Source organism: Gambusia affinis, linkage group LG16 (assembly GCF_019740435.1).
Source record: "Gambusia affinis linkage group LG16, SWU_Gaff_1.0, whole genome shotgun sequence".
Lineage (NCBI taxonomy): Eukaryota > Metazoa > Chordata > Actinopteri > Cyprinodontiformes > Poeciliidae > Gambusia > Gambusia affinis.
The window spans coordinates 11,677,491-11,700,893 of record NC_057883.1 but is presented as its reverse complement, the minus strand read 5'-3'; the positions used below and the strand labels follow the sequence as shown (position 1 = coordinate 11,700,893).

At 40.3% G+C, this 23,403-nt stretch overlaps 3 protein-coding genes across 9 annotated transcripts in view; 1 reads left to right on the top strand and 2 right to left on the bottom strand.

The window, feature by feature from the left end:
• Positions 1-535: 535 nt before the first annotated feature.
• On the bottom strand, positions 536-4,207 carry nfkbiab (nuclear factor of kappa light polypeptide gene enhancer in B-cells inhibitor, alpha b). The gene is made up of 6 exons (XM_044143724.1): positions 3,732-4,207; positions 1,949-2,054; positions 1,649-1,859; positions 1,469-1,557; positions 1,125-1,388; positions 536-992 (listed from the first exon to the last, which is right to left on the bottom strand). The coding sequence occupies exons 1-6, from the start codon at positions 4,190-4,192 to the stop codon at positions 957-959; spliced, it is 1,167 nt and encodes a 388-aa protein (XP_043999659.1). The 5' UTR covers positions 4,193-4,207; the 3' UTR covers positions 536-956.
• A 12,129-nt stretch (positions 4,208-16,336) lies between these two features.
• Positions 16,337-18,791, top strand: LOC122846648 (insulinoma-associated protein 2). The gene has a single exon (XM_044143721.1). The coding sequence runs from the start codon at positions 16,560-16,562 to the stop codon at positions 18,327-18,329; it is 1,770 nt and encodes a 589-aa protein (XP_043999656.1). The 5' UTR covers positions 16,337-16,559; the 3' UTR covers positions 18,330-18,791.
• A 102-nt stretch (positions 18,792-18,893) lies between these two features.
• Positions 18,894-23,403, bottom strand: part of ralgapa1 (Ral GTPase activating protein catalytic subunit alpha 1) — a 62,116-nt gene continuing 57,606 nt past the window's right edge. For 5 of the 7 annotated variants that reach the window (XM_044143713.1, XM_044143714.1, XM_044143719.1 and 2 more), the window contains one exon: positions 18,894-20,891. In XM_044143713.1, coding sequence (XP_043999648.1) covers positions 20,746-20,891 — 146 coding nt within the window. In that variant the 3' untranslated portion in view covers positions 18,894-20,745. The other 2 variants (XM_044143717.1, XM_044143718.1) reach the window with 2 other exon arrangements.

Here is a 23,403-nt window from a genome sequence, read left to right as displayed (position 1 = left end):
CTGCTGTCCATCCTGCACAATTTCAGCCTGTCCTTGTCAAATTCTGACCAGGTTTTGTTGCAAACCAATGATTGCTGCATGTTTCTGTCCAAAGGTAACCATTAAACACAAAAAGATGATAGTAAGCACATCTGTTGCTCTTTTAGAGTTTAATTAAATTCAGCTGGGTTGTTTACCTGTCCTAATGCAGCTACATCAAAAATAAAATTAGCTCATAATTTTGGGCAAAACATATCGAAACTTGTTTTTTCAGATGGCAACACAATCAATATGCATCAATATAAAGAGAAATTTAACTTAAAAATTTTAATTAAGTCATTGTTGAGAGTCCAAATAACAGCTATGATGACTGTAATTTATGGCTCTTAGTAATTAATTAGTTCTGATCCCTGTATAACCAGAGTAAAGGACTCCTTTTGTCGAAGCTTCACACGTCATTAGAGAGAAGGGAACAGCAAGACTCAATGGGGAATACTTGAAAAAACCATAACACATTTACTCTCCATTTCCCACAAATCAAGTCACGCAGCAGGTCTGAGGTGTTAAATATGAGTGTTTTAATTTAACTGGAGTGCGCTGGAACTGTTTGCCATCTCACATATACAACTTGCTAAACTGTACACATTCACAGCTTCCATAAAAAATACATCTTCATATACACAGCATTTACAGTATCATACAACAGAGCTGGAACAGGGTCTTCCGGGGATCCTCTCACACAGCAGTCCCGTTACAATGTGTGCCTTTCGCTCTCCTGCAGCGGTCAGTGTCTCGTTTTATATCAGGAGCTGCAAGCCTGGGCCGGTTCAGCAGCCAGCCAGCCGCGTCGCCCTCACCGCCATCGTCCCAGCATGACATTACAAATAAATCAGACTATGTGCCGAGCTGTGTCGCCTTCATTCTTATCGTAATCATCTTGGGCTGTTCTGCAACTTCCTTGTTCTTTTTCTTTTCTGCTAATGTCCGTTCCACTGAATGTCGTCGTACATTCCCTGCAGACACACATGACGGGGGAAAAAAATTGATTACCCAACCAGTCGTATATTTGACACTTCATTCATTCATTCATTCATTCAGTCAGTCAGCCAGTCAGTCGCGCTACTCCATCTGCGATTTCAACAAACCTCTTCGTCCGACTCCTCCTCCTCCTCCGACGACTCCTCTCCGCTGTTTTCTGATTCAGAAAGATCCCTCAGGTGCGGATGGGTCACCGGGAACAGCTCTTTCTGGATGTCGCAGTTGTCCAAACCGTAGGTGAGGTGGAAGGGAGTGTGTCCCCCGGACGACAGGAGGTTGGGGTCTGCTCCTTTCCTCAGGAGGAGTTTGACCAGAGCGAGGTTCTGCTGGTCCACGGCAAGATGCAGCGAGCTGCGGCCGTTGTGCTGCTCCTGTGCAACGAGGACGTCATGTTAAAACCAAAACATTCTCCACGTCGGCCCAGATTCTGCGTCTGGATGTATTTGCTTACTTTAGCGTTGACATCCGCTCCGAGGTCCACCATTTTCTCCACCAGCGAGAGGAAGCCGTGAACTGAAGCCAGGTGGAGGCAGTTCTGACCTGCATGAAACAGAAGAGGCGTCGATTAGAACCGACTCCCTGCCAGCAGCGTCCACCGTGCCAGCGCCGGCGCGCCTCAACGCAGACTCACCGTTATAGTTGCAGGCGGCCATCGCTGTGTGCAGGTGCTCCAACCTGCAGTTCTGTGTGATGACGCTGAAGCAGTACAGGTTACCGTGGCGACAGGCGATGTGAAGAGGCGTGTCGCCGCTGTTGTCCACCAGCGTGGGGTCGCAGCCGGACGCAAGGAGACTGGAGCAAACGTTCGGCTGGTTTGTTATCACTGCTAAGTGGAGAGGAGTCTGTGGGGGAGGCAAAGCATTTATACTACACTGTTGATCAGAATCAGAGCAAATAAAACGTCAACAGAGGAGAGGGGAAGATCACACACCTGTCTCAGGTCATTCTGTGCATTGAGGAAAGGTGTGTTCTTTGAAAGGTCAATCATTTGTTTGATGTAGTCCTTTGCTTCGTGGATGATGGCCAGGTGGAGCAGCCTGCCGAGAAAAAAAAAAAAAACCTGTTAGACAACAAAAACAGAAAAAGCAACTAATTCTTATACCAAAACACTGATTTACTGCCCCAAAAACCATGTATGCACACAACTCCACCTGCGTCAACAGGTGTATTTTCCCAGTGCATGTTTCAAATAGTTTTTTTCATTACACTTTAATAAATGGGAAGTCAAGAACCGAGCAGCCAGAGGCATCTTCAGATGCAAATCGTTTAAAAACTGATTGGGGGGTAACGTAATGAAAATCTAAATAACAGATTTCATCAACTTTATAGATCTTTTTTATTTTATTTTTGAATAGCAGTTTTAAGAATATATACATATTCATTATGTTGAAGGAGTGAAAGTGCTAGAATAGTTAAACTAAATCTATAATGCACACAGAACAGTTTACTTTCAAGTACAAGGTGTTTATAGAAATTTACAGCAATAATGTTAATGATCCAACTATGTACATCACTACTTATCTCTTTCTAAAATCAGTTTTATTGCCATTTTCTTATTTATGGAAAATCAAGACAAATAGTCAGTCTTTCAACAGACTGGTGGAATAACAGAAGCAAACAAAAGTAAATGATTTTAAATTAGTGTTGTAGCTGCAATTCAATGAAGATATTTTATAACAAATAAATAAACTAATAAAGTTTCTATTTCACCCTCTTGATCAAAGTTATCAAAAGCAGCTGAGCAACATGCAGCTTTGGAGCAGCAGGTTCCAGTCCTCTAGTCTTCTTTATTAATATCTTATAGGTCCATTAGAAATATACCAAAATGTGAATAATTAACTATCACACCTTGTTAAAGTCTATATGTAACAGGAGCATAATAAAGTTCAGATTTTTTGTGAGGCCTCTTAGAAATAATAGGGGCCCACCTTTGGAGACTTTCTGGAGACGGCCCTGCTAACAGTTAAAAAAAAAAAAAAGAAAAAGAAAAGAAACGTAGTTGTGATTCGGTTCTGCACACGTTTAATCTTGATTTAAATGTTTTGAAAGTTTTATGTTATTTTTGTCCTGGTGTGTATAAAGCACTTCACATCGTTTTAATTAAATTCCCTTTATGATTACTCTTAAGACGAGGGTTATGAGCGCGGACTACATTTTTGTGCGGAGGAATAAGATTGTGACAAAAAATAACGAACTTTAGGGTTACTTTAGGATATTGTTTGTTTCCATTGGTTTTGAGACAACACCTTCTCTGTCACAGAAGACGGGTTTATTCGTCGTTTCTCGGTTATTTATATGATAGTACTTTAGGGAAATTTTCCCAGTTTTCCCCTTCTTTGCTCTTCACGGGAACGCGCGTCGGTTGGATTCCTTGGCGGCGCGCCCGGGACTTTCCCAATCTGACCTCCTGATAAATTGCCTTTTTGTTTACTATAACCCGTCTATGACCACAAGCAAGAAAAAAAAAAAAGCTACTCTGAAATCATATCAGACCCATTAACCGGGCTTTAATAAAATTGCGACTAAACCTCAAAGCTTCTAAACAACAATAATAATTCCAGGCTAATTTAGGCCTGTGTTTTATGGAGGAAGGCATTCCCGACGGGGAACGAAGGCATCAAATTACCTCAAAGACCCAAAAGTGAGGCCCTGCGTCTCAGGTGCCCCCGGTTATATAAATAAGCATATAAATAACCCAGTGGGTAAAAACCTACGTGTCTCCCTCGTCTGTAGTCTGCGTCTGCCACTCCTGCAGCGGCTCTTCGGTCCGAGCTGCGGCCTGCTGGCGCTCACTCTCCAGCTGGAGCCGATGGAGCTCCTCCGCCACAGCCTGGTACTCTTCCTCCTTCAGCGAGTCCACGCCGCTGTCCAGCCGCTCCTCCGTCGACTGGGCCGCCTTTCCTTCTTTAGACTCCCGATTGTAATCCATTTGGTTTAATATACTGGCCCGGTGAAGGTCCATGTTGGTTCTGGTAGTCCTAGTTGTACTGTGGCTAAGTGTGTGTCTGCTGCAGCCTGTAAATGCCCTCTGCGTGTATCTGGCTGCAGAGCGGGCGGAGTTAACACATAGGTGGGGGATTTCCACCAAACTGACAACTAGAATAACTTCGCGAACACACAGCAGAGCCAGAGAGGGGATTTCTGCCCAGACTTGAGTAATAAAAACGCTTCTCATTCAATGCGTTTGCAGGATCAGAGGCGGAATTAATAAAACAAGGGGTCCGAGGCACACATGCAACAGCACCCCCCATTTTAGTCCCCTTTCTTTGTCAATAGTTTGTACAAAGATGCAAGGTCATAAAAAGTCACATCAAGTCTTAGTGGGTAAAAACCTACGTGTTTTAAAAAATCTAAACTTAGTATAACCTAAGTTTAGATTTTTAGTGCTTGGACTTAAACACATTTTCCCTTGTCATCTTCTTTATCTTAGAATGTGCTAGAGGCATTTTTTTCCAGAAGCTTCCTGGTCTGAATAAGGGATTTAGTGAGAGTCTTTAGAGGAAAAGAAAACGGCAGGTGTCCCCAAAAAGCTCTAAAAATATAAAAAAGTCATTCTATATGAATTTTCTTTCTATCAGTAACACATAGAAGCACAGAACAATGGCGCTAAAAACCAAACTCTTTTTAAAACATGCTAAAAAGTTCTGCTTTACCACAAGTCCTACAATAGGCAGTTGCATAGACATAAATTAGAATATTATACTAAGTTTCAATATCTTTCAATTACATAACTATAAACAACTTTTTTTCTGGTTATTCCATGAACTTCAGAAACGTTTTCTTGTTTATCCATATTAATTAGGTTAATATTTGCTTTGTTTCCATGTATTTTTTAATGGGAACTTTAATTTAATACCATAAAACAGTTGACTATTTTAACAGAATAGCATTCCCTCTGTTTTTCCCCATAGCGTTCATACAAGTGCCTCTCAGTAAATTAGAATATTAAAGTTTATCTAATTCAGTAATTCATTTTAAAAAGTGAAGCTCAAAGATTATCTTCATTTTAAGTGATATGTTAGTGTTTATGTCTCTTGATTTATGCAATTATCAGGTAATGAAAACCCAAAATTGATAGGACAAAATAAGGGATTTTTAATACACAAAAGTCCGCTTATTGTAAAGTCCATGTACTGTACATTACACACTCATATTCTGGTTCCTGTTGCTGGAAATAATGCATCACCACAATGTCTGTCGCTCTGCTGAAGTGTTGAGGAAGTCCAGGTTGCTTAATTCACGGCTTTTTTGCAGAAACTACATTTTGTGTTTCCATTAGCTGTAATCTGTACTCATCAAAACAAACAACAACCTCGCTTAAGACAAATCCTTCTGTGTCTCAAGCATGCATATTACATAAATGTAACTTTTTGCATTGAATGACTGAAATAAATCAACATTTTATGTTACTCCAACACACTGGAGAAAAAAACTGTACCTGTATAAATCATATGAGGTGATTCATATGAGTCTACAGCAGCAAGCATTTTGATGGACAGTTAATTTAATACACTGCAAGTTTCATTTCTTTTCAGATTTAAAAACGAGGGTAGATGTAGAATGCACAACTGTGTAAACATGGATTGTAAAGAGGTGATGTTGGTCGACGATAAGACTTAAAATCACTTTTTTTTAAGGGTCAGCACAAACACTGACTTTCAGTCTGGGTGTTATGACACTGTGACGAAACCACAGGTTTCCCTATGATGTAGGGAAACCAATGTCCAAATAAAATTATTAAAATATATATGTATATATTTTATCCCACCTGCCCCAATTTCACAGGAAAGTGTGTAATTAAAGAGGCTGCGCTTTAAAAGTGTAATTTCAACCTGGAACCCACCCTGAATAAATATGAGACTCACTGCATACTATTTGAAGGTATTGAAGGTGAGTTACTCACCTCAAGCAGCTGAGTCACATGTCTGGAAAACACCTAAATTACTGCTTAAGGTGTAACATAAAGTTATACATTAAATATATTGTCTTGTTTTTAATAATTCATGTTATAGTGGTCCAAAAATTGAACTTACTAGTTCTTGCAGGAAGTCTGCTAAGACGATATTTATTGTGATTATAGTTGAAGAGTAAAAAGCTTTGTCATGATAACCATGTCAAGACCAAGAAAGTCTTGTTCATCATTTTGCATCCTAATGTCACATGTATTAGCTATTAAATTAACTTCTGAGCAGGTACTCAGGAATTAGCATGGCAGGATTTGTTAGATTATTTACACAATTGAAAAAAATGTCCATTGTAAAACACATCAAGCTTGGCACAAAATTATTATAATTTGGGGCATCAGAATATAAATGAACTTTGTCTTTTGCTGACATTCCTTTGAATAAGGACTGTAGGTATAACCTGGTGGGTAAATACAAATAAATGGAGAGAGGTGATGATGGAAAAGCTTTATTTCTGCTAACTTAGCTCATAGCTAATGAAAACGAAAGCTCAGTTTCTCAGATAATTTGACCATTACAGAAGATACAAAAGGATTTGATTGCAAAGATCTTGGCTCACAAAAAAGCAACTTGGATCTGTAACAGAATACGAGAGCTTAATATTAAAATGAGTTTTTCTTCGTACCACTGACTGCAAACCTTTTTCTCGTTAGGTAAGGTACTTATGAAGTTGTCTGTGGTTAAGGAGAGGCTCACCTCGAGGAATGCAACATGTTTGTGTGTGGTGGCAAATGCAGCATTTATCCCTGCTGGTTTAACAAATGTTTTCCTTTAACTCAACTTTCCACTAATATGTAAGTATGGATGCAAGGTGTGCTGTGGTAGCGCAGGAGTTAAACACAACCCATATACAATATGGAGGCCTCGCAGGTTCGATTCCTGGCCTGCTGACCTTTCCCTCATGTCTTCCCCTTCTCTCATCACCCTCTTTCCTGTCAGTTAACTATCAAATAAAAGCCACTAGAGCCAATAAAACCTTTTAAAAAAGTATGAATGCATGACTCTGTGAACAGCAATGAGTCCTTTCAGTTTCAGCTAGCCCTCCTTCTGAACCTTTTCTGTCAGAAGTCAAATATTTCTGTTTTACAAACAAATGTTGTTGTTTTTTTGTAATATTCTAGTTTTTAAGAAGCTGATAAGACTGTTTTGTGTTTATTTGAGTGCCTGGTATCTTAGCTCCTTTTGTCTAATGCGCAGAATGTATCTGCTGCAAGGCAGGTTTTCATTCTAAAACTATTAACCCTGCATGCAAAAGCAACACCTAAAGGAGCTGTATTTCATTTGCATGCCATTATTTTCAAATTGGTTTGGTGCAAGCTGTTCAAAAGTGTCACTCTTGAATATCGACATACTTCAAGAAGGGAAACAGTTTTTCTTTTGATAAGACACAGGAGGCTGGAAAGTACTATAACTGCACCTTTATCTGCAAAGCCCTCATAAATAATTCAACAAGTGTTGCTCAGCAGCTCTGGTGGAAACGGTGGGCCGGGCTGCAGGCCCTGGGGGGGCTGCATGGGAGTTTCTTCTAAAGGTTAGAGTGTTATTTCAGACGGTGTTTGCTGTGCAGTGTGATGAGTGAGGCTACAGACGAGCAGTGGAGTTTCCCCCCTTGCACCCGCGGATGCTGACCACACGCCAAACTGCAAGCAGTTTGTGCTGAAGAGGTAGAAAGTAGTGAAGGTTTTAAAGGCCGATGAAAACCACAAGAAAACCCACCAGAATAAATCATTCCTGTGCGTGATCTAAAGTACTTCAGTGGCTCAAATCGAAGGTTGCAAATACGCAGGTTATTTTCATTTTGTGAATAAGAACCCCTAATAGTCTCTTGCAGGACTTGAAATTCTTGATTGGGCTGCAAGACTTCACAAGGTTACGACTGATCCCTTTGCAAAACAAATAGCAGCTTGAACATAATGTTCTGTGGGCCTAACGGGGAAACTCCAAGCTTCCTATTGTTCATTTGAGCGACCAGTCAAACCAGGAAGCTCAGGCCTTGCTCTCAGCACTTTTTTTGTTTATGGTCACATAACAGCTGGTTGGCAGGACGTTAAGAAAAGGCAGAGACTTGCACAGAGGAATTCACAAGGCAGGATGCAAGAAAAGCAGGCACGCCACTATGAAAGAAAACCAAGGTCGACTTTGTCCCACAACTTATCCTATTTCTTTTAATGCATTTTTTAAAAAAATGCTTTGGAGAGCAAATCTGATACTTCCAGGTTTAGCTGTCTGGGAGTTTTAGTTTGGCTTTCTGCAAACATTTTAAGAATGAATCAGTGAAAGTCCAGTTTAGCTGAACTGGAGGCCAGTCATATGAGACCAGTGACTGGAAATCAGCATTTAAAACAGCACAGGAAAAACTCCAACATGATGAAAACATTCAAAGCTTCACAATGAGCCGGGAAGGAAAACTTGCATTCAGCTGGATTTGTGTGTGTGATGAGGTATGGTTTTTTTTTAAAGAATATTTGTTTATGTAACCTGAGTACATGGGATTATTAATATTTGGAGAGTTTAATGTGGGTAAAATAAATAAATAAAAAGTCAGCTGGCAATAACACAAAAAAACCCATCTGAGATACAATGTATGCAAATTAGAAAAATTCCCTGAAGAAACAAAGCTGCAGTCTGGGACTCGGCTTGTACTAATTGTTTCTGTTTTATTAGTTTCAGGAGATTAAGCCACACATATTTAACCCTCAGGCATCAGATGAACCACCAGTTGAAGTTGCAAACTATTTATTTCAAGTAATTTCTCCAGAATAAGTAGCACTGAAAATGATAAAACTATATAGCATCTTTTAACTTTAAGAAACCAGGATGCACTGACTTCTGGTCGGTGATTATCATCACAGACTCTGACAAGACTTTCCATCAAAGAGGCAAATGCCCAACAATCAACAACTCAACTGAAGTTGGCAGCTTCCCATACGGAAAAACAAAATACATCTGGACAAAATTTTGTGGGATAAGATTGAGCAATTTGACCCACAACGACAAAATCAGTCAAGTGAGGCTTTTAATCCCAAGTATACTGATGCAGCTTTCAAGCATGGCGGTTGCTGCATCATGCTGTGGGGCATCACTGCCAGTTCATAGAAAAATAAAAACAAGAGAATTGCCTAATTCTAAATATGCATATTCTCTGTAGTGTTTAATTTATGTAAGTTGCTGAAGGTTTGTTGGTTTATTTTTCTTATGTTGCTTTTAACTTGAGTCGCTTGAAAAGTGCTTTTAAATACAACACATTAATATTAATAATATAAAGCATGCAAACATTTGGAATGGACTTTTTGAACCTCAAGTCTATTGAAAATGTGTGGACTCTGCTCAAAAATCAGATGCATGCCATGAGAGCAACCAGTTTAAGTAAAAGTGACCAAAAATCCAGACAGGATTATGCCAGAAGTTTCTTCACTTGCTGTGAGGAGAATATGCTCAAACTGCAAGTTTTTTACCAAGTGAATCTTATTCTTGTGTTTATAAAAAAAAATCATTGCAGTCAAAAGAAGTTACTATACTGAGTGGAAAAGAAAAAGTTTAAATAAATCACATACAGTGAAAACCCAAAATGAATAATTGGGCCAATGGTGAGTGGATAAAAACTACCGACTGAAGCTGTAGAAGAAAAAATGAAATCCTGAGTCATTCAGGAGTCCCTTTGAAATGATACTGAAAGGTACGACTCAAAACGTGTCTGAGTGGTTTATCTCTCGTCTCTTAAGAAAGGAAAGCATCTGTTAAATATTTGTAAGATCATTCACAAACCTGTTGAACATGTCTGTGTCAGTGGGAATCCCTGGGGATTCTGCATAAGGTGCACAATACCAGCTGATTCATGATGAATCATTCAGCCACACACTTTGATAACGCACGGGTCAAAGTGAACGGTGACTCATTAAATCACAGTTAAAAATTAAGTGTGACAGGGAGGTTAGATCAGCCTTCTCCCCTGTTTCTTTACCGGTTTTTCTACTTCCTGGGCTTGTTGGTGGACTTCACAGGTAGATCCTCTGATTCCTCATTCAGGCGCTCTACCTTAAAGACACAAGACTCACTTCCTCTGCTGTCTGGATATTTCTATTTTAGACAACAATGTATATATATATATATATATATATATATATATATATATATATATATATATATATATATATATATATATATATATCTTTTAACCACTCGATATTGAAAACTTCTACATTTTGTAATCATCTAATTAAGATTTTTCAAATATTCAGCTATTAGCTACTAGATGGCGACAGAAAAAAATTGCAGTCGGGTTGCAACTTTACTTTTGTTTACAACAAATTATAATCACAGCTGTAAAAGTAATTTCTTCCAACTCTTTATGATTCAGTTTCAAGTCTTTAAATTTGGTCTGGAAACTCACAGCGCCTCTTCCTGATTACCCTGACTACTGGAAGCATTCAGACAACTTCCTGTTTGCTAAATGTTAATCAGACATTAGGCAATTTCTGAAAATACATTGGGTTTCCCAGGGCAACCGTGATGGATTCATGCAAGAGAGAAGAAACTACTGAGTGATGCAAGAAGAGCACGGCGATTCCTGTTAAACCTGGGAACCAATAATAAGGCCAAATATTTAATTTTTTCTGTATTTGCTGTGTTTGATGTTTAAAATATTACGAGTCAGGATTCTCGAATTCCACTTTTTGAAAGAAAAATTTAAAAACTGTAACAAATTAGGGTTTGGGTGTTCAGAAAACCTTCATTATGCTGGCAGCGGGAGTCCCACTGTGCACAATCGAATAAAAGTGACTGTTTATATTTTTGAACTATAAATATGGTTTTAATAAAAAGAAATATAGGATATTTTCCATGCTGATCAACCACTACACAACACATAAAATGTGTTCAGGCTTCATAGATACCAAATAATAATTTTTTTTTTTACCATTTATACTCCAGGAAGTAGAAAGTACAAGAATGCTTGAGAAGCAAGTGATGCCCGCAACCTGATTTGCAGTGACAACAAACTACCTGCTTTGTACAAATTGGAAACATATCTGCTTGAGTTGCTGTTGACATCAGGTCTGACCTTGAAGAAGCAGAACTTACCTGATCTGATGAAGCAAAGGTCGATCAGCTGCTGACCACAGCACGTATGTGTACAAAACATTGTAAAGATTGTTAGCAGGTTATTTCTATTGCTCACCAGAACATGACTCAAAAATTCAGAGCTGACGGAATAGTGAGGGAAAATGAGCTGTACTAAAGTTTCACCACTAGATGGCGACAAGTTATCAGTTTTCTGAGGAGAGTCGAAACCTGAACCCTGCAAAGAGACCGAGCTATAAAAATCGATTTTTAAGAGCTTGTTTCTAAAAAAGAAAGAAAGAAAGAAAAAAGCTTTCCATGCGAAATCGAAACTTGAATTTTATTTGTCTTATTGTAAGAAAGAGACGCCTTTAAATTATTAAGGCATGTTGTGTTTTTAAATAGGAAAAATGACATTTTTTTCCCCCCCATTAAAACCAATAATGCCATTTGCACACCCTAAATGGTACCAATATTCAAGATTGAAAATAGCAAGCAGGTGCTACTTATAAAATGTAATAGTTTTAGCAATTTTCTGCTCTGGACAATAGAGGAAAGAATTTAGAGAAGTAGCCGTTGCTGAGGATTTCCAAACTATTTGCAATCTATTATTGACCAAGATTAGTAAATGGAAAACATTTAATCTGCCAGTCTTCCCAGTAATGCACAATGCAGAAATTCAATACAAGATCAGACCATGCCATGTAGAAAGGACAAACCTTCCTCTCAGACTCTACAGGCCTCAGCTGGCATCCCCAATGCTATCATCCTTAACAAAAAAGTAAGAAAAAGAATGAATATGTGTGGTTTGTTTGTAAAGTGGTGAATTGGAAAATCTTGTCTTTATAAGAGGAAAAATGCCAGGAAGGCCTAGAAAAGAATGTTCTTTGGACAGATGGGACCAATTTGACCGTAATGCACAAGGACATAGAAAACCATAGTAAATATCAGTCACAGTAGCAGATCAGTGATAATTTGGTCTCATTTTTCAGCCACAGGATCCCCTTACAGCCCAGAAGTTAACCATGTAACGTATAGAATGCAAAATGTTACAGCTCATAATAGTAAATCTACAAAAAGACTGAACAAACACTGCTTATTTACAACGGGTTCCCAGATTCTCTAAAATCAAAATGGCAGCACATCTGAGATTTGCAAAGCAACTGCGTAACTTTGAAAACAGTTGATCCATCGCAATCAAAATACGAGAGAAATGTTGTTAAAAACAATAAACAGATGTTAAAGAATGACTGAAAACTGATCAGAAGACTTCCCGATACGTCCAGTCGGTGCTGGAAGGTCCAGGTTATTCCACACAGACGGACAGACCGGCTGTACAAGCTGCAGTCCTCAGAAGACTGTGACTGAGAAGCACAGATCAATAGAGTCATTTCCAGCAGTCTGGGGAATTATCCAGCTCACTGCCCACCGATACGATGCAAACTAAAGACACACATTCACACACACACTCTCCATGTCCTAACGCCAGCAGCCTCTACACATTGAATCGATCTATATTTTTACAGGAGATTGACTGAGAGAATTTAGCCCATCTTCAGATGACTGAAAGCTGTCTGCTTCATGTTATTTCAGCCCTGACTCCCAGCTCGCCCTTTCGTCTCATGATGTGATCTGACTCCTTTAGGTGTGCATTGGTGTTGCACTAAGATAAAGATCTTCTCAATCTTCCTGCAGCAAAAGAAACATCATCATCATGTCATCGGTGATGTGGTAGAAAACCTCCAGATAAAGGCTGAATTTTAGAAGCTTCATACCTGTTGAATCGTATCATTTTGTCAAATTAAAACCACAAACTTCAAACTATTTCATGAGGACTTTCTATGAAAGAAGTCAGAATTAAAGGAACCTGCAGAAATAAGAGAAAGTATGTTTTGCTTCACTGGAGATTCCTAAAGCATTGTTCTCTCAGTCATTCTCAGATAATAAACTTCTGATACGAAGACAAAGAACTGGATCTGGCCAGATTAAATTAACATTTTGAGAGATGGGGGATCAAAAACCCAGCGGTCATTTTAACTGAGCTCCAGAGATCTGATGTGGAGACAGGAATACAGGCCTCCACTGATTTTGGCTTTATGGTGGAGGCACATTCAACATTTTTTTTAATTTAATTTAAAATCTTGCATTCACTCTGTCAATATGTGACACTGAGGGTAGACTAATGCATGATTGGTGTTTCCACATCCTGACCAGCGTGGGTACTCAGTCAGAGAATTTACAGATCTTTAAGGGATAAAATTGATTTTTTCAATACTGAAAATATCATAATGAGATTCACAAATCACTCGACGGTTATAATATTTCCATTTCACACTTACTTTGAATTAATACAATAAAATCATTCCTTTGTTGTAGGTGTGTAAGAAAATAATTATGTGTAAGTCCTGGAATATTATTTTGAATGTTTTTGTTATGTGCGTATATTGTTGAAATAATGTTTACTGCCAAACATAAAAACATTTGATCAGTAAAGTTAACATTTAATCTGGTCAAAGGCAAACAGTTACTGTAAAATAATTTCTTTTAATTTTGCAAAGGCCAAAGCTATTTTGTCACTATTAAAATATTTTAAGATTTGCAACTTCAGCTACAGAAAAATAGAAAATAGAATAGAAAATAGAAAAATGTAAAGCTCTTTCAAAAGATCCTTTACATTGTTTTTGGCTGGTCGTGCTTTTTCAGATGACCAGAAAAAATGCGCTAAAATTTGGTTTTAAAAGTTCATATTTTAATACTCTTAATAAATTTCCAATGCAGTTTTCCCAGGATATAAGGAAGAAGATTCTGTGATCCAATGAAATATTATGCTTGGAGAAAACCTGCATCATGCTGAGTTTTGTTTTTATTTTTATTTTTAAATAAATTCTTTTTTGCCCTGAAGTGACTCATTTTAGGAAAACCTCCTCTCAGATCCCTAAACCTATCCTGCAAATGGGTTTCAATAATAAACTGAGAGGTTTGTCTTTCCCCTCATCCTCCAGCAGAAAAAGCTCCAATCTAAATTAATCTCCCACTCCAATAGGCTGAAGAAGATTGAACTCCTCCACTTCAGGCAGAGACATCAACGATTTTTTTAAAGGACATTGGAAAAATAAGAATAAGACTTTTTTTTTTTTTTGGAAAATGCTGAAAATAGCTTCTGAAATCTGATTTTATTTGCAAGCATAAAAAAAGAGTTGTAGAGTCTCATCTTTTAGAAATATAAACCTCCCCAGATATATAATCAATTCTGCATTTTTAAAAAATACTTAGTGTCGTATGGTTCATCCATTTTCAACTTTATACTTGACCATGCTTGTTCTCAATTGCTTTTTTAAAACGTATTAATTTACTTTCAATATTTTAGTTGTAGTGGTTTAATTAGTTGTTTGCTGCGGGACTCTTTTTCCTCCATCCTCATCTCTCTGTACCTCTATTCCCCAGGCGGCTCTTGTACTTCCAGGCATCGACCCCCGTCTGGCCGGGTGGCAGAGCTCCTGGCCCGGCCCGCAGAGGGGCCCCAAAGCCCGGAGGGTTGGAGGACGGACAGAAGCACCGATCTCTTTCCGATCTCTTATCAGCTACAGCAGATTCTCAGGGGACTCATTCAGGAGGAAAGCAATGCCCACGGTGTTGTCACACATCAGCAGCACAGAAACGGTCATTAGTGGTATTAAAAGAGATAAGATCGGGATCCGAGTCCCATGGGAGCCGTTTCTATTTGCACACTGAACTACACAAAGAATTGGTTCCGTTTTTTTCTCTTGATTGATAGCAGGCAAGCCCAAAACCTTGGAACAGCTCTCAATGGTAAGACGGGCAAAATAAAACCAGTATGGTCATAAAACACCCTGGGAAAAGACATAAATAGGAAAAGAAAGCGCAGTGAAGGACAAACTCGACGCATGAGTGATAACTCAATGCAGAACACTTGAATAACAGCAGAACATCCGCCAAGTTGAACACAGCCCCCGTTAAATCTGTTACTTATCTTACTCAGTATTCTTGTTTAAGTCTACCCTGAAAATGTCGAGTCAAAAAGCAAGAACAGAAGCAAAACAATAATTTTAAATGATATATTTGCTGCAGAAACAGAAATTTTAACTCCAACATAAAGTATAATTTAGCCTACCATCCTAAATTTACATCTATTTTGGTAATACAATTCTAATTACATGCACGCCTTGCACTCGTTGATTGACAATTATTATGGCTTACAGCTTGAAAAGTCGTGTTCTTCAAAATACTACAACAGCAACAATAATAAATAAGATTTTTATTACACAAAAGTTACACTTAGCATAATCATAGGGGAAGATTGTTGACGTTATCAGGCAGAAAGTTGTTGAAGTCCTTAACAAGGAGGGTCTACAACATAAGGTCATTGCTAAACAAGCTAGCAGTTTTAAAAGTGCTTTAACTATTATAAAGTTGAGTGGAAGGAAAAGCTGTGGTTAAGAAGAGAAGGTACCAGCGATATGGATGAGCAGCAATATGGGGAGTAAAACAGTTCGGTGGCGATTTGCAAGCTGATTGGCTGTAGTTGGCACTTCAAAAGCCACCACACACAGAAACACACACACACACACACACACACACACACACACACACACACGCACACACACACACACACACGCCCACACAAAACTGTTGCAGTACTTGTGTTGATCCTCTCCTGAACCAGATGGATTAGTGGAGGGAAGGACTGGACGATTGCCAAATGGTTTAAAGTCCTCTTCATAGAAAATTTTGCAATCCAGCCAACTGAAGTCCAGACTAAAATTTCCACAAGTTGAACTGATTTGGGCTGCCATGTCATCTCTTGGTGTTGCTCCGCTTTATTTTACTGTCCAAAGTAATTCACGCTTTCTCCTTCTGACAAGTCCTTTGGAGATGGTAGTGTCATTTTCAGCAGAATTTGGTACATCATACCAAGGATTCCAAAAGTATCAATACCAGATTAATCAATATCATATCGCCGTGATAGATTGTCCATGAAACTCACCTGACCGAAACGCTACAGATAATTTACGCATATTGAGAAGAGGAAGATGAGGGACACCAGAGCCATCATCAGCTCAGCTCAGCCGCAGATTGTACTTTTCGTAAGACTGTCATTTTTGTTTTAAATATATTTCTCATTGGTCTTATGTAATATTATTATTTTTCCCTCTAAATTATCAGAAATAACTGTCCCGAAATGTCAAAAAGTTGCGTTTTGACAAATATGTTCTTTCCGACATGTTTATTTATTTTTGAGTCTTTATTACTCATTGATGTTAGTATGGGGTGAAAAGTCTCTTGGATGAACACTCCATTCTCTAAAGCTAGATTTATGACACTGTCTCTAAAGATTGAACTAATTAGCGACAGGAAAACATTGTTTTCTCGCTCTCTCTCGTGCGCTCATCCAACCTGCGCGCGCCTCTCCATCCCTCCCTCTCTTCACTTCAAAGCTGCACTTCAAAGTCCGTCTCCACACACGAGCTGTTCTTTCGCAACATCCTCGCCATCATCACGATGCCTCGAGGATTCTTGGTAAAGCGGAACCGCCGAGGTTCAGCGACGTACCGTGCACGAAGCGACGGCACCGGCACACCTGAAGCACCCAGCTGTGACCGGAGTCGCGCGCAGGCTGGTTCAGTGGGACTCTTGAATGACCGTTCAGGTGGAGCATGGCCGGAACTCCGCGAGGATCCGGGCAGGGAGGCGTGGAGCCCCCACGTGGAGCCCGCGGTGGAGGCGGAGGCTGACCGGCGCGCGCAGTTACCGGAGACCGAGGTGGACGTTTTGAGTGTGGACGGTGACTTCCCCTGTTTCTACCCACCTCGTCCTCCACACGAACCGACCATAAACAAGTCCTGTAGTCCAGTCAAACCAGTGGGAACGAGGCTGCTGGAGAGCGAACAGCAGCCGTGCTCCCCGGTACCGGACCTACCGGACCTGCCGTTCCTGGTGAGCGCCGCACCGACCTCCGTGTCCGCTTCCATCGAGAGGATGCTCGCAAGCGGCGGCAGCAGCAGCAGCAACAACCGTCTTCTCGCGCAGTCCTACGGTCACAACGACAAGTACGACCCGAATCTGGCTCACGTGCACTTGTTCCCGTCTCTGACCCTGATGGGTCAAGAGAACGCCACAAGAAAGCGCTCGTACCTTGATCCGGACCACCAGAACAAACTCAGCACTAAGCAGACGAAGAAACCCAAACCGAACCGGAGACAGAACTTCGAGGATGAGGTCACCACGTCCCCGGTTCTGGGTCTGCGCATCAAAAAGGAGAGCCCGGAGCTGAGGAGGTCTGCTCCCACCGGGACTCAGCCCCTCGGAGAGTTTATCTGCCAGCTCTGTAAGGAGGAGTACCCCGACCCCTTCTCCCTCGCGCAGCACAAATGCTCCCGCATAGTGCGCGTGGAGTACCGCTGCCCCGAGTGCGACAAGGTCTTCAGCTGCCCCGCCAACCTGGCCTCCCACCGGCGCTGGCACAAACCACGTCCGGTAAACAACCAGGGCATAGAAGGTCACGCGAACCGGACCCAGCCGCTAAAGGAGGCGCGAGCCTTCGTCACGCACGAGCGGCAGCCAGTGGACTTGGAGGGAAAGGAGAATGAGTTGCTGCGCACGCACAACAATCAGCACCTGGACAGCTCCCGCGTGCTGCTGCTCCACGGTCGGACCCGAGACACTCCCGATTCCTCCTCCACTCACTATCGGAACCCGGACCTGCAGCAGCACGTGAGAGCCGCGCACAGCCCTCCGTCCGGACTCCTGCGTCTGACCCCGGGCGAGCAGCAGCAGCAGCCGCTGACTTTCGCCCGGTCCTTAGCGGAGGAGGAACTGTACGAGTGCCGCTACTGCGGGAAGAAGTTCCGCCGGCAGGCTTACTTGAAGAAACACCTGGCCGCGCACGAGATGACAGCGCGCGCTTCACCGACCCCATCGTCCTACAGCCAAGCGCGCGACGGCGGCAGTGTCCAGAGCAGCCAGGTGTTCCTGTGTCACCTGTGCGGCGCGCGGTTCCCGTCGGTGGAAATCCGGGACAAGCACCGCGTGTGGCACGCGATGAGGGACGAGCTGCTGGCGGAAACGCTGGGGGGAGCGCTGGCAGCGGAAGGGTTCCACGCGCACAGAGAGGAGGGCAGCGGCAGGGAGCGCGAGCAGCAACAGATTTTCACGTGCAAGTACTGTCCGTCCACGTTCTTCAGCTCCCCTGGGCTCACGAGACACATCAACAAGTCTCACCCCACCGAGAATCGGCAGGTGATGCTGCTGCAGATGACAGTACGACCATAAAAAAAAAAAGATCAGACTGATCGATTATCAATGACAGGAGCCAATCTTAAATGTAGGTTTTGTTTTGTGTATTCGGACTAAGCTGTTCCTGTGCCTTTAATTTAAAACTTAATTTCGTTTTTCTGATTAACACGGTAAACAAAAGTAATCTTCAATTATATATCCTGTAATGAAATGCAAGGCATCAAAATCTATATGGAGGATTTAAATGGAGTTGAGGGTCGCTGTCCTTGGTGCTGAAACAGCCAATAAACCGGTATGGACTTTGAAGCAATTCTTTATTAAGTTGATAGAAAAAAAAATGCGGTAACGTGTTTTGATAGTTTCAGCTCTAATATTTTCATACCGAGACAAAGCACTCAATGTAACAACAGATTGGTACCTAAATCATATCAGTATTGATTTTAAAATGACTATAGAGTTCAAAATACAACCGAAGCTCCTAAAAGCCTGTACAGATCTATTTTAATATGTTCTACGTTCACTGTGTAACTGATTCCAACCTACTGTCAATAAACATATTGATTATCACCTTTTTTGTCACATCAATAAACATTCAGGAACCACAGGTACAAATCCTTTATTGTTTAAGTCCATTGTTGCACATTGACACTTTATTTTGTGTTTGAAACAGGTACACTGTTTACAGGTTTGCTGAGTTTGCGAGCATGTGTGTGTGTGTGTGCGTGTTGAAAACATGCAGTTAGTGCTGAAATGCAGTTTCTTTTTACATCAGTAGTTACAAACATCTGCCAACATGTGGACATCCAGAGCCTTAAATGTGACTTTCTTCCTCATCTCACAGAAGAAACAATTGTTTTATTTTATTTTGGCTTATGCTAATCAGGTTTTAAACCGAGTATTGTCAAATTATTTTCCAGGAAACTGATTAAGAAAGGGACACATTCTGACATGATGAGCATGCAGACATGGGCAGATTTAAGTGCTGGGACGGAGCAGAATTCATAACAATAAATTGTATTTTGACTTCTAAAAATAATTTAAAGGGACCAGCACTCAGCTTAACTCTAAAACACAAAGGAAACATTTAATCAGTCTTATTACAGAATGGCATTTTATCAAAAAAAAAGAAAAAAAAAGTACAGTCCCTTTCTTTTCATTTATTTCTTCATCTATTTTTATAAAAATATATGGCTGAGACCGCAAAAAGAAAACTAAACTAATACTGAGCAATGGATATGTGAAGGGAAACAAAAGTAACATTTTCGCCAAATCAGCTCATCTAACTTGATCTGGAGATTTGTAAAGCCTCTAATGCTAAAATATACATATTCTAAAATGACGGTTCCACCTCTTCTCATCTTCGGCTCTCAATCTGGTTTTTGTTGTCTTTTCCATTAGGACCTATTTAGCAACAAGTGAAATGATGGAGTTGTAAAACCTGACATCAGCTGAAGTCTGTGGAAAGAAAGTCAAACCAGAGAGAGATCCTCCGTCTAATTTACAACGTGAACTAAACGGGCTCATTTCTAAATTTCCAGAGGATGAAGTGCAAACTGATGAAGAAAAACGCTGTAGTTAAGTGTAACATTCTGTAGTGTTGACCTATGTTTTTATTTATAGCAAACACAAGCTCTGAGGTTAAACCATAGTTTTGGCTTTGGCAGCTTTTCTTGTAATCTTATTTACACAACAAGCTTCGTCACACTGTACATACTCTCATAGATATCCACGTATCTAATATATATATATATATATATATGCATATATATATATTTATACTCATATAGATATACAGAATACATATTTATAGTCAAAGAAGCAAAAAAAAAAAGAAGCAATCTTGTTTTTGGAGGGACAAATAAAAATACAGCATTTGACAATTTTGTTTGAGTGAAAGCACAATTTACATTAAAAAAAGACAAAACAAATGCAATGAATATCAGTGCTTGTCCACAGTTGACAGCATGACCTAGGTTGTGATTTCTGAACCTTTCTAACTTCCACTAATATGTTTGCATTCGATAAGGAAAACACTTTCTCCTGCAGCTAGCTGCAAATATACTGATGTGTTTGTTCTGACGTTTTATCCAACCAAATGTCCTCTCTGGCATTGCTTGCAGAGCAGTAAATGTTGTGGCACAGTTCATTTTTAATACGGTTTTGCAGTCTCGGTAACACAGGTGTTTGCTAACTTCCTCACATGGCACGTGTCGGTGTGATCTAATACTGCACAGCTTAAGTTGAACATTTTCAGCAGCATTGGAGTGAGTGTTTTATGACAGCAAAGCTTCAGATTTATACGGTGAGATTATACCGGATGTATATTTGTAAGTGCGTGTGTGTTCAGTGCAGGAAAAACAGCCATTGTTCACCCCTGGTGGATGTGAGAAGTGACACTAACGGTTTTAATCTAAGCTATATCCGTGAGGATGAAGTGATCAACTGGAGAGACTCAAGTCTTATTGGCGGATCCAGAGGACCGTCGCAGCTTCATCGACATGCGGGTCTTGCTAGTTCGAGGAGACATGGGGGACGCCGAGTCGATCCCGGCCTCCCCAAGAGACGGACTTTCTCCCCGAAGCATCTCTAAGCAGGAGCCTAAGGAGTTGGGGGTGGAAGAGGAAGAGAAGTTTGATGCAAGGGTAGGTGAGGCGAACGGGGGGGAGGGTGGATGAGCAGAAACAGGATAAGGGGAGAACAAGAAAATTACATCTTATCCCCCAAAAAAGGTAGACTGAGGAAGACTGCAGAGATTCTCAGTCAAACTACTCCAAGAGACAAACAAAGGACGCAAAACGACTCAGACAGGCAGCTACCAGACAGACAAACAAAACTACAACAGAGGCTCTGGAAGCTCAATGCCATCTTGTATCTCTGTTCCCTAAATCCCAAAGACGTGCTTACAGAAAGAAAAATACCATGAAGGAGCTCACCAAGTCTGCGTTTTTAACACAGAAATACTTTATTAACAATAAATCGCCAATGAATTTCACTGATGCTAATTTGCTCAACTACTTGCAGCTTTTGGGGTTTTAGTTACGAAAACATAAAAATGCTGTCCGACTACAGTTTTTATCTCCAGTTCATACCATTCACAGCCAGCATGAAGGACCTTCTGCTTTAAGCCTCTGCTCTTCTCCCTCAGCTGGTTTAAGCTGTCAACAGGCTTAGGGACCATAAGATACAAAACGCTATGCTCTTCTGAAGAGAAGAGGGAAGAAAAATGGAAAAGAGAAACGCTGACAGGAAAGGGAAGCAAGGAAAAGTAAAGTGAAGGAGGGGAAAGTAAGTTACATCAAATAAAGTCCACAAAGAAAAATAAGGTGAGGAAAAATTAAATAGGGTAAAGTAGGTTAAATTACAGTTAAGGGAAGAAAATAAAATTATGTAAAGTCACATAAGGGAACCAAAGTAAAAGAAGGAAGGAAAAAGAAAATGAAAGCAAGAAAGATAAAGTAAAGTAGGTTAAAATATAATTTAAATTGAGTAACATAAGGTAAAAAAAAACAGAAGAGCAAAATGGAGGAGAAATTAAATGAGTGGAAGAACAGGAAAATAAAGCAGGAGGATTATAAGAATTGGGATAAAAGCAAATGACAGGCATGGATCACAATGTGGGACGAAGGGAAAAAGAAAGGACAAGAGCGGACAGAAAGGGTGGGAAAGATGTAATTCAGGGAAACAGAGGAGGATGTAAAGTAAGGAAAACATAAACAGAGATGCAGAAAATATGAAAGGAGGAAGGAGTTTGAGAGAGGAGAAAGAAAATGCACAAAAATGAATGAACGACAAGAAAAAGAAACAAGTATATGTAGTAAAGAATCTGAAAACATTCAACAAAGGAGGACAAAACACAGAACAACAACCTGTTTTACTACAAAGACATAAAAACCTGATTTATTTAAACTTTACGTCATAAGTAAAACATGATCAATACAGCGTTAGTTCAAAATTCACATTCAGACAGCTTGTGTATGAGTGGAGGACTGCTTACCCGCAGTAACATGAGTGAGTGAGTGAGTGAGTGAGTGAGTGAGTGAGTGAGTGAGTGAGTGAGATAGAGAGAGCAAGAGCAGTGTGACGTCATATAAAAACCAGGAGGACAGGAGCAAACAGAGAGGTTAGAGGTCAAGATTCACCAGGTCAGAGTGATGCCTCAGGTTAACAGAACAACCATGAAAATCACCAAGCGACTGAACGGAGAGGAGGGCTTACAGCGTCTCATCATTAGAGGAGGAAGTCTCACTTTCACTTCAGAGCAGTTTGGTGTCAAATACGGATCAAGTTTGGATCTGAATCCACGGAGCAAACATTAGCAGAAGTTACGGCAACATCAAACTGCCCGGGTAGCAGAAAGTGAAACCTCCTTTTGAAGAGAAAGAGAGCGCTGTTGTTAACATGCAGACCTGCTGACAATTCCAAAAACACACAGGAAGAAACGGCAAAAAAACACGACGTGGTGGAGGAGTCGAAGAGAGAAACATTAGGCTGGAATGTCAGAGGGAAGAGCGAACCAGAGAAAAGCTTTTCAATCACGTAACCAGGCTTACCTTTTAGCTATACAGTGAGACAAAACGATCTAAAGGAAAGAGGGGAACAGAAAGAAAACAAAACAAAAAAAGAAAAAAAAATATAACAGTATAAAAAAATAATAAATAGAATTGGTGAAATTAAACAAACAAAAACAGAAGAAGAGAAGATTGTCACTTCACTGTTAGGGGAGGGGAACTGCAGGTTAACTCAAAAGGAGAAAGACAAAGATGTTTTTCAAAGCACAGGATCTTTAATGTCCAGATGTTGTTCACAAACTTATGATTTTGGGTAATATCTGGATTTATACTTCAAAAGTCGAAATGTAAAGCGCCTGATCCTGTGCCCTGAAGTTTGCAACTGGAACAAAGTACTGACAAACCAACACTGAGCAAATTACATCTGAGTATGGAGCACATATTTCAGGGGAGCGTGACACGGGTGAACTGGATTATACCAGATGTAATTCAGCCTTAAAGTAGGTTGATTAAGATTATCTTGGTAAAAAAAAGATATATTGATGCTTTAAACAGATTAGAAGGTAAAATGAGGAGCAGGAAGATATTTAGAAAACCCCACA